The sequence below is a fragment of the Orcinus orca genome, chromosome 15, assembly GCF_937001465.1.
Source record: "Orcinus orca chromosome 15, mOrcOrc1.1, whole genome shotgun sequence".
Taxonomy (NCBI): domain Eukaryota; kingdom Metazoa; phylum Chordata; class Mammalia; order Artiodactyla; family Delphinidae; genus Orcinus; species Orcinus orca.
In genome coordinates this window covers 64581170-64598314 of record NC_064573.1, presented here as the reverse complement: position 1 = coordinate 64598314, position 17145 = coordinate 64581170, and the positions used below count along the sequence as shown (strand labels likewise).

Sequence of the window (17145 nt, the reverse complement as noted above, 5' to 3'; positions counted from 1 at the left end):
TCACGGGCCCAGCCGCTCCACGGCACGCGGGATCCTCCCGGACCGGGGCACGAACCCGCATCCCCTGTATCGGCAGGTGGATTCTCAACCACTGCGCCACCAGGGAAGCCCTCGTGTAGACCTGTTACTCCCTGTTACCTGGTTAGCCTGGTGCCTGCCACATAAAGAACCAGTTGGTTCTTTAAAAATATTTATTGGTCAGGTCTAGGACTTATTTTTCAAAGTAAAAAATAGTCTAATGATTTCCTTAAGTGTTTGTGGGTATTTAAACATACTCCTGTTCTTTTTATATTAAATACATGATCATGTCAATTGTTTGCACAGGTTTAAAATTTTAGCAGTTAAGTAATGGTGTGCCTTGTGCAGCATATTTGACGAACGTGCTGTTATAACTTGGCAGTGATGCATCATCGTTTTCGAACACTTAGGGAGGCAGAGTGGCATACTGCTTAGACTGCCTGCCTGTGTGTAAATCTTGGCTCATCCATGTATTACCTGTGGGATGTCAGCAGATTATTTAACATCTCTTTTGGGGTTTCTTTGTCTGTAAAACAGGATGATGATAATGAAGCTTGTGTAAATGTGTATGAAGTGTTAATATGTGTGTGTAGTAAGTATAAGTGCATGTTGTCTATTCTAATAATTCTTGTTATTGGTACTATTTTGTGGCATTTTATGGTGTGAAAAAGTTTTTGCATTTACTTTGATCATAGTTTTTGTGGTTATTGTAGGTAGCTTAGGTTTTTTGTTTGTCCACAGGCTGCCTCTCACTTCTGGTCATCTGTAATCTTCCTTCACTGTCTGTTTCTGCAGTTAGTTTGCTACCTGACTGGCTATCCCTAGAGTCACCTTCATCTGGCTTGCCCTAGATACTATGTCCCTGGCCACCTGTTGAAAGCCATGGTTTGGGATTCAAGTTCATGTGTATAGCTTTTTTTTAATGTGAAAGCTTTATTGAGATATAATTCACATTCCATAAAACTCACCCCTTTGTGGTATTCAACTCAGTAATAGCTTCATTTAATTGATAATTAAAAGATGATTGATTTTCCAGTTTGGAGGAAACAACTTTACAGTAACCAGACTCTCAGGCAGAATTAGTGTAGGTCAGAATCACTGTGTGATTATGATTATAGATCCTTAGATTATATCTCATTCAACCTGGGGCATAACTATGTGCCTTTCTTTTATTTATTTATTTATTTATGGCTGCGTTGGGTCTTTGTTGCTGCACGTGTGCTTTCTCTAGTTACGGCGAGCAGGGGCTACTCTTTGTTTCAGTGCATGGGCTTCTCATTGTGGTGGCTTCTCTTGTTGCAGAGTATGGGCTCTAGGTGCATGGGCTTCAGTAGTTGTGGCTCATGGGCTCTAGAGCGCAGGCTCAGTAGTTGTGGTGCACAGGCTTAGTTGCTCTGCGGCATGTGGGATCTTCCCGGACCAGGGATCGAACCTGTGTCCCCTTCATTGGCAGGCTTATTCTTAACCACTGCGTCACCAGGGAAGTCCCACTATGTGCCTTTCTATTGCTAAGTTTTTGCCTTATATTCTTTGTCTTAAACATGTAGGCACGAGTTCTTCAACCAAGCGGAGCACTTCCACAGGTAATAAAGAATCCAGTTCTACTAGAGAAAGATTACGTGAACGTACCCGGCTAAACCAGAGCAAAAAACTACCTTCTGCAGGTCAGGGGGCTAATGACATGGCGTTGGCTAAACGTTCCCGCAGTCGCACGGCTACGGAATGCGACATTCGTATGAGCAAGTCCAAATCGGACAATCAGATCAGTGACAAAGCTGCTCTGGAAGCCAAAGTGAAGGATCTTCTCACATTGGCAAAAACCAAAGACGTGGAGATTTTACATTTGAGAAATGAACTCCGAGACATGCGTGCTCAGCTGGGCATTAACGAGGACCCTCCTGAGGGGGATGAGAAGTCCGAGAAGGAAGCCATCATTGTTCACCAGCCCACTGACGTCGAGTCCACTTTATTGCAGTTACAGGAACAGAATACTGCCATCCGCGAGGAGCTCAACCAGCTGAAAAATGAAAACAGAATGCTAAAGGACAGGTTGAACGCACTGGGCTTCTCCCTGGAGCAGAGGCTAGACCATTCTGAAAAACTGTTTGGCTATCAGTCCCTGAGCCCAGAGATCACCCCTGGTAACCAGAGCGATGGAGGGGGGACTCTGACTTCCTCAGTGGAGGGCTCTGCCCCTGGGTCAGTGGAGGATCTCCTGAGCCAGGATGAAAACACCCTCATGGACCATCAGCACAGTAACTCTATGGACAACCTGGACAGCGAGTGCAGCGAGGTGTACCAGCCCCTCACATCCAGCGATGACGCCCTGGACGCACCATCGTCCTCGGAGTCAGAAGGCATTCCGAGCATAGAGCGCTCTCGGAAGGGGAGCAGCGGGAACGCCAGCGAAGTGTCCGTCGCTTGTTTGACGGAACGGATACACCAGATGGAGGAGAACCAACACAGTACGAGTGAGGAACTTCAGGCGACTCTTCAAGAGCTCGCTGATCTACAGCAGATCACCCAGGAGCTGAACAGCGAAAACGAAAGGCTCGGAGAGGAGAAGGTGATTCTCATGGAGTCGTTATGTCAGCAAAGTGATAAGTTGGAACACTTCAGCCGACAGATCGAATATTTCCGCTCCCTTCTAGATGAGCATCACATTTCCTATGTCATAGACGAAGATGTAAAAAGTGGACGCTACATGGAACTGGAGCAACGCTACATGGATCTAGCTGAGAACACCCGTTTTGAACGGGAGCAGCTTCTTGGCGTCCAGCAGCATTTAAGCAATACTTTGAAGATGGCTGAGCAAGACAACAAGGAAGCTCAGGAGATGATCGGGGCACTCAAGGAGCGCAACCACCACATGGAGCGAATCGTTGAGTCTGAGCAGAAGGGCAAGGCAGCCTTGGCAGCCACACTGGAGGAGTTCAAAGCCACAGTGGCCAGTGACCAGATCGAGATGAATCGCCTGAAGGCCCAGCTGGAGAACGAGAAGCAGAAAGTGGCGGAGCTGTATTCCATCCATAACTCCGGAGACAAGTCTGACATTCAGGATCTCCTGGAGAGTGTCAGGATGGACAAAGAAAAAGCAGAGACTCTGGCCAGTAGCCTGCAGGAAGATCTGGCTCACACCCGGAATGATGCCAATCGATTGCAGGACACCATCGCAAAGGTACTGTTTAAGTAGATAGAATGTTCTGGACCAGTGTTATGCGGCTGCAGTACATGGCATGCTTACCGAGAGCCAGCAGCCCTGGTGGTGTGTCATTAGCTTTTGTTAATCAGATATTTTTTTAAGCCTCAGAATGGTTTTCTTGTATTGGGATGGAGTGAAAAGTATTCTTATAATAACGTCACTTCCACTTACTGGTACTTTGTTACTGTTTTCCTGCCTGTGAGAGGATGGGGCTGGAGTTACAACTAACTGAAGTTGTAACAGAAGTTGTCCCTAGTTCTGGGTATGCCCAGGGGAGTGTGTCATGCAGTTTTACATCCTCCTCTGTAGTGTAGTTTGGCATAAGAAAAACAGAGAGCCAGTATTCCAGTCTGTGGGACCAGCAATGTCTGCCTCTTCTTATCCTTTTGTGGTTGTAGTTTTTCAAGTAGAGTTCTGTTGTGATTTAAAATTACTTTTGGAGTGTGAAGGCTCCTATTTCTTAGAGGCCCATGGTTTGTTGCTGGTGGGGACCTTAGTGATCATTGGTCCAGCCCCCGTTTTTTACACGCAGTGTGATAGTGAGGACTCAGTCAGAACTGCAGCCCAGGGTTGCTGGCAGTCGCCAGCCCCACGCGGTTGCTGATGTAGTGTTTATTATTTTTTTTTAAATAAATGTATTTTTTTTTTGGCTGCATTGGGTCTTTGTTGCTGTGCGCAGGCTTTCTCTTGCTGCGGCGAGCAGGGGCTGCTCTTTGTTGCAGTGCGAAGGCTTCTCGTTGCGGTGGCTTCTCTTGTTGCGGAGCACAGGCTCTAGGCATGCAGGCTTCAGTAGTTGTGGCACGTGGGCTCAGTAGTTGTGGCCTGCGGGCTCTAGAGCGCAGGCTCAGTTGCTCTGCCACATGTGGGATCTTCCCAGACTAGGGATCAAACCCATGTCCCCTGCATTGACAGGTGGATTCTTAACCACTGCACCACCGGGGAAGTCCCTGATGTAGTGTTTATTTGCATGACTTATCTAATTATCCTAGCTTACATTTTATTTCCTGTTTCAGTGCAAAAATTTTTTAAAGTAGGAAACAGTATATCTTTGCTCAAAATTTGAATAATATAAACCTTAATTTTTTAAGTGACAACTTTCATAGATACAGTTTAGGAGATGTGCTATTTGTCGGAGCGTGTATATTGGGGGCCACTATGAACTAACACTGATTATATTAGAGAACTTTTTTGTTTCCATTTTTAATTTGATTTTGAAACTGTCACAAATCAGACATCATTTTTGTGGGAAAGCATGTTAATCATTAATCAGATGCATGCCTTCAGTCCAAACTTTGGAGAAGGGAAAATTTCCAAAATTTCCTCATAAATAATGTAGTGAAGTTCAGTGAGATGTCAGTGTAATTTCAGTCAGTGATGTGGCAGCAGATCATGCTTAAGCATACTGTGTGAAGTCCATGTTACTGGAGAGCGCCTTCCACCCAGTTATTACACAGGTCGTTCTTGCTCACGCAGAGCAGCTCACGCTCAGCTCCCTGCTGAGACAAGGTGTGCCTCTGTCCTAGGACTTATCTTAGAACAACTCTTACTTTTCTGATCTGCACTATCAATTTTGCACAGGTAGAAGATGAATACAGAGCCTTCCAAGAAGAAGCTAAGAAGCAAATAGAAGATCTGAATATGACATTAGAAAAATTAAGATCAGAGCTGGAAGAAAAAGAGACAGAAAGGAGTGACATGAAAGAAACGATCTTTGAACTTGAAGACGAAGTAGAACAGCACCGGGCGGTGAAGCTTCATGACAACCTCATCATCTCCGACTTAGAGAGTAAGTGAGGTCCCACCTGTCTTAACGTGTGGGAAGAGTTTGCATTCTAAGTAGCAAAGTGACGGGGTGGGGGTGGGGGCGTGGCTCTGCCTGGGGGGCAGGGGTTCAAAGGCAGGAGCATAGTGGCCGGCAGATACGCGTGTGGGCAGGAGCTTCCCATGGCCATTGGCAGTCTTCCGGCTGCTATTTGGCTCCTAAAGGACTGTTAAGTGGAAGCATCTCTTTAAAACTGCTTAATTATGGAAAATCATTTAAGTGAGAAGCTAATGGGGTTGTTAACTTTCTAGATCTTAGGAAAAGCCATTTGTTGTCGATGTCTAGTGGTTGCAAGTTTACTGAGACCAAAAAATATTTATCCTTTATAATCTTATGCCTGAGGCACAGGTTTTTGTTTATTTAATATTCCTCCCTTTCACGGAGATTTTATGATCAGGTAGACTTGAAACTCAGATTTTGAGTTGCTTTGTTTGCTTTTTAAAAGATTCTAAAAAACTGTTTTGTAAGTATTTCAGACTTTAAAAAAAGTTGCAAAAATAGTACAAAGCATTTCTGTGTGGAAAATTTGATGAGGAACAGAAATTTGCATGATCTTAAAATGTCTTCCCACAGACTGTTTATTATGTTACAAGTGAGGAAAAAGAAACAACCAGAAATTACACAGTGGAACAATTGGGCAACACTGTGACCTGGTGATTGGGTGATCGTGTAAGTGACAGAGGCACATGGATATCGCTAGGCTGTATTCTGGCTGAGGCATAGCTTCAGTTAATCATAAAGAAACATTAAACAGACAAAAAATGAGGAATGTTGTACTAAAAGCGCAGGATCGAATGGTGCTGTATCCTCAAAAATGCCAGTGTCATAAAAGACAAAGGCTGAGGGAAAATTCCAGGCTGTAGGAGGCTGAGGAGGACAACCCATGCACTCCCTGTGCCTGCACTGGCTCCAGGGCTGTCGGGAGCTGCTGTAAAGGTGTGGTGATGGAACTGGAATGTGTGTGAGATTAGGTAAACGTATTGTGTCAGTATAAATTTATGAAGTTGATAACCCAGCTGTGTCTGTGTATTCTTGGGAACCACACACTGAATATTCAGGGGTGAAGGACTGTGATGTATATCCTTAAGGGTTCAGGAAAAAGGGACAATTAGAGGCAGACGGACAGGGATAGGAGATAGCAAATAATAAAACCAATGGTAAACTATTAACAGTAGGCGGATCTGAGAAGGAGGTAAATGGGTGTTTGGTTCTTTGTGTTACTTCTTGCACCTTTTCGTAAGTTTGAAATTATTTCCAAATAATACATTTAAGAAATTCTTATGTGTTCTTCATCTAGATTCCTCAAATTTAACAGATTTTAAGTTGTAATACACTTTAATGGTGGCCTGGTGGGGACAGGGAGAATGGAGGTAACCTTTTTGGATGCCTTGGTTAAAGCTCTTAAAATTTCTGGTTCATGATGCTGCTCCTTTGAGCACTGACGGTTTACTATTTATTCCCTGACAGCGGATTGACAGGCAGATACAGCGTGTCAATACAGTAGCCAGAGCCCCTGGGCTGTGGATACAGAGGTGGGGTGGAGGGGAGGTTTGAACTATTGATATTTCCAGGTAAATGACGGTCATTTGCAGGAGCCCTAAATGTGTCTGGTGGCAGTTCTGAGCTCTGGCTAGTTGACCCAGCATCTGTAGGTTGACCTCAGGGTCATTTGGAATATTCCAGGGTATCTGGATACTGAAGTAGTGGATTGTGGGATTGTATTTCTTACATAGTGATGAACTTTTTCATCTAAAGTTTAAAAAAACTTTTAGTTTAACATTTATATCTAGTCTGTATTTCATTGTCACTGAACTGAGAAAGTTATCTAATTTTACTTCCTAAATATAAGAGGTTCTAAAGTTTTTCAGATTAACTTGGGAGTTCAGTGTGTTTTCCATTTTGTACTGATAAGAATAGCCTTTTCCCTTGCAAACCCTTTGATTTGAATGTGGAAAGAGTGACACCTTGTGGTAATTGGGGTAATAGCTAGAAAACTGTTAGGTGATAAGGATTCCTGGGACAAAATTTTCCTTATCATTGCCAAAATAAAAGTTACATTGACATTGTATGAATTTTAACCATAAAATGGCTGAAAAGGGCTTCCCTGGTGGCGCAGTGGTTTAGAGTCCGCCTGCCGATGTAGGGGACGCGGGTTCGTGCCCTGGTCCGGGAAGATCCCACATGCCGTGGAGCGGCTGGGCCCGTGAGCCATGGCCACTGAGCCTGCGCGTCCGGAGCCTGTGCTCCGCAGTGGGAGAGGCCACAATAGTGAGAGGCCCGCGTACCGCAAAAAAAAAAAAGGCTGAAAAACCTTAATAAATTTTTTTTTAGCCATGCAGTTTCTCTCCCCAGTTTTTTGAAATGAAAAGTTGAAATGTATAGAAATACTGTGAGAGTAGTGTGGTAGTTAGCACCTCCTGCCTGGATGTGACAGTGGGTAGCATTTTGCAGTGTTTGCCTTCTGTATGTGTGTGTTTAACTGAATCAGTTGGCAGTAAACTGTGGACTTCATGATACTTAACTTCTAAATATTTCAGCATGCACCTTCTAAACATCCTCCTCGAAACCACAATGCCGTTATCACATCTAGTAAAATTAGTCGTAATTTCTTAGCATCATCTAATACCCCATGTGAAGATTTTCCCAGCTGTCCCCAAAATGTCCTTTATAGTTTTTTATAGGGACTGGGATCCAAACAAGTTTCATGCATTATAATTTGTTGTTACATCTCCATAGTCTGATAGGAGTTAATTTTCTTCCTAGAGAATTCTAGCATTTGGGATTGATGCTAAGTCAGCACTTGGTATAAGGGACTCGATGACAGGGAATGCTATAATTGGGAAATTGAGATATTCTTCTGTGGATGAAACCATCACCATAGTCAATTTTAGAACTTTTTTATCACCCCCAAAAGAAATCCTGCACCCATTGGCAGTCACTCCTCATTTACCCCAAAGTGATTCTGACTTTGGTATTAATGGACAGGATTTTAAAACAGCTACTGTAACTGTACTCAGGGTGTAGAGGAAAATATGCTCATCATGACAAACAAATAGCAGATCTCCACAGAGAAATAAAAACTGTAAAAAAAAGAAAGTAGTATGTATTCTGGAACTAGAAAATTAAACAGCTAATATAACAAGTTACAGAGTCATTTAAACAACAAATTAGAGATACAGAAGAGCCAGTGAACTTGAAAACCAATCAGTAGACATTATCCAGAGAGACAAAAGATTGGAAAAAATGAGTAGAGTATCAGTGATATCTGTGGGACAGTATCACAGGTGTATCATGTAGTTGGGAGTCCAGGCGGCCTCCCAGAGAACATCAGTGCTGTACTGCGTAGACCTGGCCTGCGGTACTTCTCAACAGCATCTGAGCTGGAAAGATTTGATATAAAAAGTCACTCAGTAACTACTGTTAAGACTTCCAGTTCAAGATGATGGCCTGAGATCATACATACTTCCTTTCCCTTCCAAAGTCCAAGTGACATGGCAGGAGAGATATAAAAATTACAATGAGCTTGAGCAAAGATAGAAAACAGGGGAAGGGTCCTATCAGTAGGTCAGCAATTTGGGGTAATTTCTGGAACACTTTATATAAAGCTGATGGAATTGGCTGTGGAGAAATCAATCAGAATAGAACATTCTGCAGTTTAGGAGAACACTAAAGCTCTGAGTAATAATGTTCCCAGCAGAGCCCTGGGGATGGGGGCACTGAAACCTCCACATCAGGGATCGTAGGGCCCCGGGGCCAGCAGCGGTCTCAGGCCACAGTGTAAGGGATTGCTACACTGTACCGCCCCCTCCTCTGTCGGGGCTGTCTCTGGTGTTTGCCCCCAGGCTGCTGCTGCGCTCACCTCTAAGTAAGGTGGGAGTATGGTGCCAGGGACTCCCAGCACGACCTTCACACTGTGCCAGAAGTAACTGCAGCCTGCCCTGTTGTCTTAAAGAGAAGACCACCTAGAGGGAAAGGCAACTTGGCCCTGCAGTGAAACTGATACACACACACATACACCTGTTGCCTCAGCAGAAGCCGCCCGTTCCATCTTGTACATCCAGAGGGCCCCACCCACCCTGCAGGCTCGTGTCATCAGCAGAGCCTTTAGCCGTTTGTTCTGTTGAGAAGCATGCAGGAGTCACTGATCTAATCATTCTTTACAAGTAAGAAAGACCAGCCAGGACTTATTAGACACTTAACACCTTAGAAGAGCTTAAGGGAGAAACAGCATAAAGAAGCAGCTCAACTGAATCCCCAAAAATAAAGGTAATAACTTGCCCAGCAAACCAAAGCTGACTAGTATTACGAGTAGTGACACCAGCGAGACCTCAGGTCTGGCTGCGACCTTATCAACCACTTAGTGTCTGCATAGTAATGCTCTGTGCATGCTTGCAGTTAAGTCCTGCCCTTTTCCTGCCCTCTGTAGTTCCCAAGATTGGGGCTAGTGCCTGACATCCTGATACATGGAACATTAGCGACAGTGGTGAACAAGGGTGGCTTGAGATTAGAGAAGGAGCAGAAGGAAATAGAGGAAAGCTGTGTAATTCTGTGATGAGAAAAGCCTGGAAGGTAGAATACTTGGAAGCCTTAATGGAAAAAAGTCTCATATTTGACTATGTATAATTGAAATTTTCAATTCAGCAAAGTGCCAGAAATAAATGACATTGAGAGAAATATTTATAATGCATGTCAAATATGTAAAGAGATTCTGTACATCAATAAGACTAGAATAACCCATTAGCTAAATCAAGTGTATGAATGGATAAGTCAGAAAAAGACACAGAAAGATGCTTGACTTTTAAAAAAGCAAAGAAACTCAAAACAAGATGCAGGTGTGAAAAATTGAAAAGATTGCTAAGGTGTAAGAGAGGAGAAAGGGTCCTCTCATATACTGCAGCTTTTTTGGAGTATTGATCATCATTTTTCAAGTACAACAGTAATTTAGCAATCCACTTCCAGAAACCTGCTCTTCAGAAACATTCTTACAAGTTTGCAAATGTATACATAGATGTGGATGCTTGCTGCAGAGTTGCTGGTTACCACAGAAACTTGGAAGCTACCTGTATTTTCAGAAGTCGAGATCTAGTTAATAACCCATGTGCCTAGCACATCCCTACTGTGGCTGCTCTTTCATCAGCCAAAATAAACAAGGCACGGAGAAATGTGTGCACAAAATAAGGCAAGTCGCATAGAGGATGAGCTGAGTATATTACTTCTGTAATTAAAACCATAAAAGTTTTAAATACAACATTACACTGAAATTGTAGCCAGGCATAATGGTGTTCCCTAAGAAATACCGCTTTCAGTGTATTCTGTACCATAAATGCTCTAACGTGGTGACTTCTCAAAAAAAAATTCTGTATTCTTGAGCTAGAACCTTCTAATGGATTGACTTGGATCCTGTTGATAGTTTCAAATGGTCCTTCACTTCTTCTACTTCTAGAAATGTGTCTTCAAGTAACATCTGAAAAACTGTAAAGACACTTATAGTGTTTATAACAAAAATTGGAACCCTTCTGGCCGTTCATTAATAGGAGGTTGCTGAGACAAATCATGATATATCCAATTGATAGCCATTGATGGCCAACCAATCGATGGCCATCTATCATGGCCATCAAAATGGTGCTGTAGGTCTGTATTTATTGATAAAGGTGTCCAGTATCTACTGCTTAATGGAAGGGCTTGTGAAGCAGTATAAATAGTATAATTTCATTTTTCTTTAAAAATAATACACACATATATGGAATCTGGAAAGATATATGCCAAATGTAAATGCTAGGTAATCTTATTTTTGTCACCATTTTCTGTTTTCCAGACTTGTTACTGTGAGCGTGCATTACTTTTAGAATCAAGGGGTAAAAGTTATATTTACTTTTTTGGAGGGGGATAAAAATGAGTAAAATAAAAATTAAAAAACAGAGACAGAGACTTCCCTGGCGGTCCAGTCGTGAAGACTCTGCTTCCACTGCAGGGGGCACAGGTTTGATCCCTGGTCGGGGAACTAAGATCCCGCATGCCACGTGGTGTGGCCAAAACATTTTAAAAAAAGAAAAAAGACAAATAAAAATAGTAAATGGTTTATTTGAAACTCATGTGTGTCCTCTTCCTGCATCAGGAGTTCTGGTTTGGGAGTAAAGCTGTGGTCTGGTAGTTGGATACACCACCTGCCCTGTTCCCCTGCCCCTGAGGTGTGGAGCTTTAACTGATAGGTTCCTCTGGTCCTTTCCCTTCCTCTAAAAATTGCACCTGATGGCAGTTGGAGGTTCTTTACCAGATGCAGGAGTCTGACTTGAGTACTCGGGTATCTGTACCCTAAGGGTTTTCTGGGACTCAGAGGGCAGGAAAGGTTGGTGGAACTTTCATTACTTTACACCCCAAGGGTCGTAGGTAGATCCTGTGCCGTGGTAGCTGCCCAGTGACACCCTCAAGAGTGATTGACCTGTAACTGGAACCAGCATGGAGGCCTGGTTGATGGATCTGGTTTTGTTGGTGATGATAGATCTTGGTGGTGAAAAAGATTATGAACCCCATTATGAAATGGGCAGGGCAGGGCCCAGAATTGTTCAGAGCAAAGTTGGACTAATAACAATGAGAATAGAAATTTACCTGATTTCTAGAATAAAGATAACATTGTAAAATTGAGTTATAATTTTAAAAATGAGATCATAGTAGTTCTTCTGTTCTTTGATAGAATTTAATGTTACATTTGAGTTGAAGACAATAGATGGCAGTGTCTCTCACACTTAAAGCTTTGAGGAAGGAAACTGCGTTTAGAGGCCCCAGAGTTGCAGGCTAAGCTGCCCTGTGTGACTGGTCACTGGGAGAGGCGGCCGTTTGCTAATAAGCCTCTTCACAGCGAGAACTGGAGCATAGACGTCTTTGTTTCCAGGGAGGAAAAGCTTGTTGTCACTTTTAATGCTTTTGTAAAGTTTAAATCAAATTCCCTGGAGACACTTGAAGTGCACTTTATTCGGTCTGAATATGTTCACTGGCTGCCAGCTTCCCTTCTGTTTAAAAGAAGACATGCCAACAATAAATAACGTAGTGCTGAGGGTAAAAGAATGTCCTTTAAGAGTAGTGATCATGTGAATTCTGTGGCCATGAATGTAGAGGTTGGTGAGAAAAGGATAAGAACAAAATAAATGAATGAAATTTGAGATTTTATGATCAGTCTAAGATGGCCACGTGGCTTAAAGTATCACCTGGGAATCAAGGCACCAGATGTTAAAGTGGGCTGCAGCAAGATTTGCTGTCATCTGTCTCATGTAAGTTACCTAGATAGATCCTTTGTGACCAAAAGAAAAGACAAAGGATTTGCAGCAGAGGAGAAATTACACATTTTTTTGTTTGCTTGTTTTAATTATAAAATATTTTTTGTACATAAATATAGTGTAAATGAAAGGTGTAACCCCTAGTGTTTTCCACACTAGAAATATTTTAGCTTCTGTCCTTATTCCTTGTCTATGTCTGGTAATATCACCAAGACCCTGATGTCATCTACATGTAGGTCATACGGAGCCAAGTTCCCTGCTGGTTCCAGAGTCATCCTTTCCTCTGGAGGTTCGGGTCAGGGTATTGGACTCACTCACTCACCTGCTTGTCCACTTTGCCCTCAGCCAAATTGGGTGGCCCGTTTGCCCATTAAGTTTCCAGGTTAAATGAGGTCTGAAGCAGCTTGTATAGAGACAGACTTTTTTTTTTTTTTTTTTTTTTTTGCGGTACATGGGCCTCTCACTGTTGTGGCCTCTCCCGTTGCAGAGCACAGGCTCCGGACGCGCAGGCTCAGTGGCCATGGCTCACGGGCCCAGCTGCTCCGAGGCATGTGGGATCTTCCTGGACCGGGGCACGAACCCGTGTCCCCTGCATCGGCAGGCGGACTCTCAACCACTGCGCCACCAGGGAAGCCCGAGACAGACTTTTAAAGTTTAATCCTTTGCATATGAAAACATCCTCTTTTCTGTCTCTAAAAGGGTAGGAACTGTACCTTTCTTCCTTTCCCTTATATCTCATGCACCTTGTAAAAAAGTCTGATACAAAGTAGGTACTTATGAGCAGTTTGTTGAATTACTGAGTAAAAGTAATTAATTAACTTTTTTATTTCATAGGCCCTAACTTTTTGGAATAATTTTGGGGTGATGAATGGGAGGAAATTGACTACTAGCTACCAAAAATGGCCATTTTTTTCCACCCATGTTTATCTCATTTTTTAATTAAAAAATTTTTTTTAATCTTTTTAAAATTTATGTATTATTATTTTATTTTTGGCTGCATTGGGTCTTGGTTGTTGCGTGCGGGCTTTCTCTAGCTGCAGTGAGTGGGGGCTACTCTTCATCGCGGTGCGCGGGCTTCTCATTGCGGTGGCTTCTCTTGTTGCGGAGCACGGGCTCTAGGCGCATGGGCTTCAGTAGCTGCAGCACGCGGGCTCAGTAGTTGTGGCTCGTGGGCTCTAGAGCGCAGGCTCAGTAGTTGTGGCACAGGGGCTTAGTTGCTCCGCGGCATGTGGGATCTTCCTGGACCAGGGCTCAAACCCGTGTCCCCTGCATTGGCAGGCGAATTCTTAACCACTGTGCCACCAGGGAAGTCCTCATTTATTTATTTTTTAATTTTATTTATTATTTATTTTATTTTTGGCTGCTTTTGGGTCTTCGTTGCTGCACGCGAGCTCTCAAGTTGCAGCAAGCAGAGGCTACTCTTCATTGCAGTGCTCAGGCTTCTCATCATGGTGGCCTCTCTTGTTGTGGAGCACGGGCTCTAGGCTCGCAGGCTCCCGTAGTTGCAGCACTCGGGCTCAGTAGCTGTGAGTCATGGGCTCTAGAGCGCAGGCTCAGTAGTTGTGGCACACGGGCTTAGTTGCTCCGCGCATGTGGGATCTTCCTGGACCAGGGATCGAACCTGTGTCCCCAGCATTGGCAGGCGGATTCTTAACCACTGCACCACCAAGGAAGCCCCTCATTTATTTTTTTATTCAGCTTTAGAAAACATCATTATTATGTATTTATAGTAATCATTACACATATAATTGTTATAAATATTCTAGACTTTATATTGTTACTGAAGTGAATTCATGCCTTTTAAAAATGTCAGAACACAAATGTATCAACATTGAATTAAGGTTTCAGAGGTTTCAGCAGAGCAGGTTCCTCGTGGAATTCGGAGAAGGAAGACATGGAGCAGTCTCAGAAAAAGCATCAGTCTGCTCATACTTCAGGGTCTTGATTGGAAGCTAACAGCCTAAGAGGTGTTTTGGGTAAATGTTGTTGCACACAGGTGTTGGCGGTGCCTGGGTTCCCTCTGCTACGTGTAAGGAGTAGGGGGAATGTTTACTCAGAAACACCAGTGTCCATGGTTTGACATCCCTGACAATAAACAGTTAAGTTCTGGCAATGGAATATTGAAACACTTGATGCTAGGTAATGACCTTAGGATTGCTTTCTTTTCTGCTTCCATTAGCTTGTGTACTTATACACTTGCTCTACTCTACAGGCCTACCTGTGCTGGGGCTGCAACCTCGGCATGTGGCTCCTGGCTCTGAGGTGTGCTCAGCCTCTGTGTGAAGAAACGCACCCCTGTTGACAGTGGCAGCAACAAGGCTGTGTAAGGCAGAGTCGGAACACAGAAAGGACAGGGCTCTGCTGCAGGGGGGCGTCGGTGAAGTCAGAGTGTTTGTCACCAGGTGTAAGTGCCTGCTCTGGTGCTTAACCAGAGAGACAGTGATGGGCTCCTGAGCTGTCGGAGTGACCAGCCGTGGGGAGGCGCTGGGCAGCAGCACCAGCATGGCGCCCTCCCCAGGCATTTCTCCTGACGCAGGGGTTTTTGAGCAGAACCTCCAAATAGAAGGGGACTTCCTTGTACGTTTCTGGATCCCAGGGGACTGGCCTTGGCTGTGTCTTCATCTTTGCAGCCCCACTCTGTCTAGATCGGCCTTTGCATAGTAGTGGTGCTCATCAGATGTTCACAGTGCATGACATTGTTGGAAGGAAATTCATATTATGCTAGAAATAATTTGAGAAATTGATTTACTTAATCCTTTATTTTGTGAAAGACTTTGCATAGAATTAAATAGCACCTCCCCCAAGTTACAAAATAATTAAGTTTGTAAACATCTTACTAATTCACCACTTTTCTGGAATTTATTCCAGCATGTAAAGTAAGTGATGCTTGCAAAAATACTTTAGATTAATAACCCTTTTGATTAAAATCTCCCATTTTAATTGCAGTCAGTGTTGTTTTGATTGGTTATGAGCCAACAATGTGTGTGTGTTTCTAACAATTGATTTTACTTAACTTTTTGTTTCAGAATTAAGAGGCTGAGGAAGGAAGTCATCCAGAAGTTGTGATTTAAATTTGATATTTTCCTTACAAAGTAATACTGGTTTATACTTGGATTGGACATTCCTTTTTCCTTTTAAAGTTTTGTATTAAAAATAAAAAGTCTTTGGGCAGGATGACGTTCTGAATGTCATATTTAAGTACCTCCTCCCTTTATATTATTCCTTTCGAACACAGTTGTAAGAATAAATATTTAAACTTTTGTGGTCTTTTCAGATACAGTTAAAAAACTCCAGGACCAAAAACATGACATGGAAAGAGAAATCAAGACACTCCACAGGCGACTTCGGGTAGGATAAATCTTCACATACTATCTCATTAGAAAGCACAGTTTTCTGAAAGTTGAGCACTTTGGTGTCGTTGACCCCACTCCTTCGTCTGAAGCTTCAGATACTGTTACAATACTGAGCCCACTGGGCTTTGGGCAGAAAGCTACTGCTGTCACTTCAGAGTGGGACTGGTGCTAGATTCTGGTTGCAAGATTGTACTAGTAATTGATGAGTGGTAACTTTAGAAAGAGGGATTTAGGAAGCGAGTGTTATATTTTGGAAAGAAAGTTTATTAGCTCTGGATTATGAAGCGTCCCAAACTAAACTCCTTTATTGTGAGTTTTCTGTCTTCTGTGGATTTGGTCAGCCTGCCGACGGCAGCAATGCTCTGCTCTGATACAGAGGGTCAGGGAAGCTGGACTTGTAGTTTGGGTTGTGCCTCAGTTGCTCAGGCTGCCTTGGGGTGGTGGGCACTGGGCCCAGTCAGCAGCTGTAACTCTGGGAGAGGGGCTGCCCTGGGGAGCACGCCCGGCCACGGAGGCTGCGGGAAGCAGCAGGCTGTACAGGTCCTCAGCTCCTCTCTTTGTGTGATTTTTTGTCTGCCTAGATTAAATTCAGTGTTTTTCTTCTGGCTTCCTCTTCCTTTTCCTTTACTTTTGATTTTTTTTTCCTGTTAGTTTTTGGTGTCAGGATATTTATAGTTTTTCCCTGTAAAATCTTTCACTGTGGTTCACACACCATTTATCTACCTTCTAGAGCTTTTCAGAGGTACATTTTGGATGCTGTGTTTATTTTCGTAAGACTAACTTTGATACCTGCCATGAGGAAGGGAGGCTTGACATTATCATTGTTAATACTGAGCACCCTGAGTGCCTGATGCCTCAGTAGGCAGATTAGCTGGAAACTCTTTTCCTCACTAAGAACACATTCACCAAAATTAATTACGTTTTCTGTTAGAAATAGGTAATAGCAATTCTCTGGGATTTAAAAGAAATTAGTCATCATTTGAGATAGTGCATTACAGCAATCTAATCATAAACACATTTTATTGCTTTAAAATAAGTCTTTACTGCTCTCTTTTGGAAATAAAAGTTTAGTTTTTTAATGTAGGAAGAATCAGCAGAATGGCGGCAGTTTCAGGCTGATCTCCAGACAGCGGTGGTCATCGCAAATGACATTAAATCTGAAGCCCAAGAGGAGATTGGTGATCTGAAGCGCCGATTACATGAGGCTCAAGAAAAAAATGAGAAACTCACAAAAGAATTGGAGGAAATAAAGTCACGCAAGTATGTTTTGAGAAACCAGCTTTGTACTTATGTTTCAATAGGGAGCACTTGAGTCATGGTTCTGTGATGTGGTTTTATGGAAAGAACATAGGCTTGACACTGGTGTGATTGAGTTTGGGTCCAGTGGAAGTTACTCACCTTTTCTGGCCTCACTCTGTGACCCCTGTAAAGTAGTGTGGTCTTTGTGGCCTTTCAGAGCTGTTGTCAGTGTCCGTAGTC

General features: G+C 43.2%; 1 protein-coding gene across 6 annotated transcripts in view; it reads left to right on the top strand.

The window, feature by feature from the left end:
* The window catches only part of SPECC1L (sperm antigen with calponin homology and coiled-coil domains 1 like), a 121879-nt gene that overhangs the window by 41787 nt on the left and 62947 nt on the right, over window positions 1–17145 (top strand). For 5 of the 6 annotated variants that reach the window (XM_004276057.4, XM_033439685.2, XM_033439686.2 and 2 more), the window contains 4 exons: window positions 1566–3196; window positions 4799–5006; window positions 15588–15661; window positions 16751–16926. In XM_004276057.4, the coding sequence (XP_004276105.1) occupies window positions 1566–3196; window positions 4799–5006; window positions 15588–15661; window positions 16751–16926 (2089 nt within the window). The remainder of the gene's footprint in view (window positions 1–1565; window positions 3197–4798; window positions 5007–15587; window positions 15662–16750; window positions 16927–17145) is intronic. The other variant, XM_049698462.1, reaches the window with a different exon arrangement.